The sequence below is a fragment of the Lygodium microphyllum genome, chromosome 18 (genome assembly GCF_053477565.2).
Source record: "Lygodium microphyllum isolate KBCC chromosome 18, Lygodium_microphyllum_v1.1.10, whole genome shotgun sequence".
NCBI lineage: Eukaryota > Viridiplantae > Streptophyta > Polypodiopsida > Schizaeales > Lygodiaceae > Lygodium > Lygodium microphyllum.
In genome coordinates, this window is record NC_141152.1 from 119,694,836 (window position 1) to 119,698,616 (window position 3,781).

At 49.1% G+C, this 3,781-nt stretch overlaps 1 protein-coding gene across 1 annotated transcript; it reads right to left on the reverse strand.

Annotated features, from left to right (window-relative positions):
- Positions 1-597: 597 nt before the first annotated feature.
- Positions 598-2,441, reverse strand: LOC148021308 (GDSL esterase/lipase At1g28640-like). The gene is made up of 2 exons (XM_087698123.1): positions 2,274-2,441; positions 598-2,113 (listed from the first exon to the last, which is right to left on the reverse strand). Exons 1-2 carry the CDS (start codon positions 2,387-2,389, stop codon positions 817-819), a joined length of 1,413 nt encoding a protein of 470 aa, XP_087554249.1. The 5' UTR covers positions 2,390-2,441; the 3' UTR covers positions 598-816.
- Between the last annotated feature and the right edge of the window lie 1,340 nt (positions 2,442-3,781).

Here is a 3,781-nt window from a genome sequence, read left to right on the forward strand (position 1 = left end):
TCAAGAAGGCAAGCTTAGCTTCTTCACGAGCTACACAGAACCTTCAGGTCCCCAAGGCTCGTTCAAAGAATATGCAGGAGGCTTACAACATGCAGACTTTACAGAAAATACAAATTTAGGTGCCACCTACGACATGAAAAGGAAGCCATGATCTGCATGTAAGCACCCTATGCAACATTGTACTGGAGGATAGGCCGATACAACGACAACTGGGTTAGGACCTATAACATTTATCCGAGAAGGCCAGAGATCACCTGTCACTAAGACAACATCCGTATGGATATTGCTGACCAGATTACTCAAGGTAGGGAGCTATCCGATGTTATTTCGATAGTTTAAGCCACTTTTTAAGAGACACCGGCTGTGTTTTAGCGAATTTCATATGTAGTAAAAGACGAAAGCGAATTTCATATCTATCCCATCCTTTAAATACTTCATCAATCATCAGCAAAAACAGCTCACAATATGAGGCTTACACACACACACACACACGCTCTCTCTCTCTCTCTCTCTCTCTCTCTCTCTCTCTCTCTCTCTCGTATGGCAATAGAGAAGGATGCTTTGTAATACCAATGTCTGAGAAAATTGGAAACACGATCAGTAACTTCTATACACTTATGTAAGATGAATCGATACAACATGTCAGAATGGTCACAGCTCTGCTGTAACCAATTAATAAACTATTGGGCAGCCTGTGTTCAAAGTACAGATGAGGAACACAATGATCATCCACGTGATCAGAAGCAGGACATATATATTCACAACATAATTACAGTCTTCTAAGTACTTCGTTTTTATATTAATAATCAAAATTAACTAGAGGCCCTGGCTGGAGCGGTAAGGTGCTTGCGCGGAGACGAGATCGCCGGTGACGAGGGTGGAGTCGCAGCCTAGGCTGAGCGTGAGACTCTGCGTGGGAATGGCTGCGAGCTCTCCCACTGTCCCCAGCAAGGCATCCGGGTGGAAGACGGGCAAGCCATGGTTGCCGCCCTTGACAAAGACCTCGGCGAGGGCCTGGTGAAAGGCCTCAGTGTGGTGGAGTTGAGGATCCCAATACACGTAGTTGGTAGGGTCTGGGCACACGACGTATGATGAGGAGGAAGAAGGAAAATGATTATCGCCTCCTCCTAAGCAGGGAGTCCACTTGTGGGCAAAGCGCTCCCTGATTTTGGGCTCCACCAGCCACTGCTCGTAGATGAGGAAGAAGGCGTCGGGGTTCTGGTGCTGCAGTTGCTGCAGCACCACGCTCCTCAGGAGCTGATCTTGCTTGGAGAAGACGTCCGTCCGCTGCGCGGAGGTGTATTTGCAAAGGAGGGAAAGGCAAGGGCGGCCAAGGTCGGGCGCCAGGATGACGAACCTCTTTGCGCCTGCGTCAATGAGCTGCTCGATGGCGCGACCGAGCTGCTGGGCGATGCGGGGGATGTAGTCAAGGGTGACCTGAGACAGGCTCATGCCGCCATGAACCACGGCATGGTAGACGTCCGCGAGGCCCATGCTGTCCAGAACGAAGAGGGCCCGGCCCACATAGTCCTCCACACAAGTGGCTGCAGCAGCGCCCGAGCATCGACGTGAGACCAGTTGCTTGAACTGCTCCACCTGGCTGTCCAAGGAGGAGGAGGCGGAGGCAGCAGAAGCAGTGAAGCCAGGTAGCTCGCTTGCAGGAAGCGCGGTAGCCCCGAGCACGGCGAAGCTTGCGCCGTGGGAGAAATCCGCCCCCTCCTCACGGATGGGATGCAAGAGGCCGGGCAATCCCAGCTCCTCACCCACAAAATCCACAAACACGCGCCCGTTAGACAAGCGGCCTCCCAGATGGCCCGGCACCCCAGCGAAGGGCAAATCGCCCTTCTTCTGCTGATTGCTGAGGAGAGCCCAGTTGCCCACATCAGTCGCGGCGGAGTCCCCAAATGTGAACAGTGCAGACACGCATGACGATGAGGCGGGGGAGGAGGAGGTTGCTGCGGTCAATGCAGCAGCAGAGGCAGCAGAAGACGAGGAGGAGGAGGGGGAGGAGGAGGAATCAGTAATTGCAGGAACGGGCGCTCCTCCAGCCAATACCTCGGCCTGTGGTAGTAGAACTAATCGAGCAGTACCCGCGGCCTGTCCGAAGAAGAAACTGCACAAGGTCAACAAGACGAGGAGGAGATTCTGGATCATGAACGCGGACGACATATTGGCTGATGTCGAAGAAGGAGGAGGAGGAGGAGGAGGAGGAGGAGCAGCAGCAGCAGCAGCAGCAGCAGAAGGAAAGAGGCGAGTCAAGGAAAAGATCGTACCGATCGATTAGTACGCTTGGTGGGCTTTTTTCGCTCGCGGAGGCGGTTCTCTGTTGCAATTCAGCTGTTGTTGCCGGGTGCTTTGGCTTTTTTTGCTTACGGAAATATCCGTGCATACATATATATACAGCCCCCGTTCCATACGCGGTGCTTTTCGTGAAACCACTTTTCCGGAGACACCCAAATGCACAGGCAGGCCGCCAAAAGCGCAATCTCACCACGCGCCCCTTCTACGCACTTCTACACGCTTCAGGCGCGTAACGATCTTCTGTCGATTACTAAAAAAAAATTGGTTAGAAAAGGCCATATCAGTTTATCATAAGCCTAAGACGCAAATAAAGATTAGCCATAGTAGAAACAAATATATATCGGTCATAGATAAAGAAGGAAACTAGCAAGCTTTTTTTACAGATACAATTTACAGATACAGTTTTGTAATCTATCTTTTTTCTTCTTTTTTTAAAAATAACTGACGACGGGAGCAACACAAAGCTTCTTAGTCGTTTAGCTCTTTAATAATCGCCGACGAAAGCAACACAAAGCTTTTTAGCTGTTTAGCTTTTTAATAATTGACGATAAAAGCAACGTAAAGCTTTTGATTGACTCAAGCTGGGAGGGATCTCCTCTCTCTTCTTTGTATCCCATGCATTCCGAGTCTGTGATGACTCATTTCCAACACCTCACTACTGCTTGCAAGGATTCAGAACCTCTTACATTCACCTCCAGGCCCTAGAGAAGATGGTATCCTCCCATGAGAGGTCAGCCGAGCAATCTACAAGAAATTTGACCTTTCTCTTGAGAGGCTTCCAGAAATCACGGCCCAAGGCTAATCGTTGGACATCCTACTAATTCCACATTGTTTTCCCAACAAAGGAGTAGGAGCCTTCGGCCCACCAGCCAGTGGCTTTAGCTTGTGCCTTCCATGAAAACAATCGAAACTTTTGAGTTTGGTAAAGGCTGATCCGCATCGAGCATCCCAAGTAGCAAAATAATTCGCCTTTGTTCATGAACTTGAATTCATAGTATTCCAACCAATCAAGAGGGTCCTCCATGCCCACATTCAGTAGATCACTCTTATGTTTGCTTATAAGAGAGCCTCACATATCTTGAGTACTCTTCATACATTTGCGACAGGGTGTCCACTTGATCTTTGTCAACCTAGATCATATTAGAGTTGTCATCCACAAAGAATTGTGATATGAAAAAACCCTCGGCGGGCAACAAAGGCTTTAGAGTATACAAGTGGATCAACCAATCCAACTTGTGTAGTAGGGGGTCTGTGACAACAGCAACGAGGAGGGGAGCAAGGGGACGGCTCTACCTCACTGAACTGCAAAGGGAGAACTATTTGGTTAGTACCCCATTTATACTTATCTGGACCGTTGAATTAGAGAACAAAGCCTTGATCAGACGAAGGAAACCCTTCTCAAAACCCATGGCTAACAGAGCTATGAGGATGAAGTCTCAACTACTATGGTCATATGCCTTATCAAAATTCATATTGACAA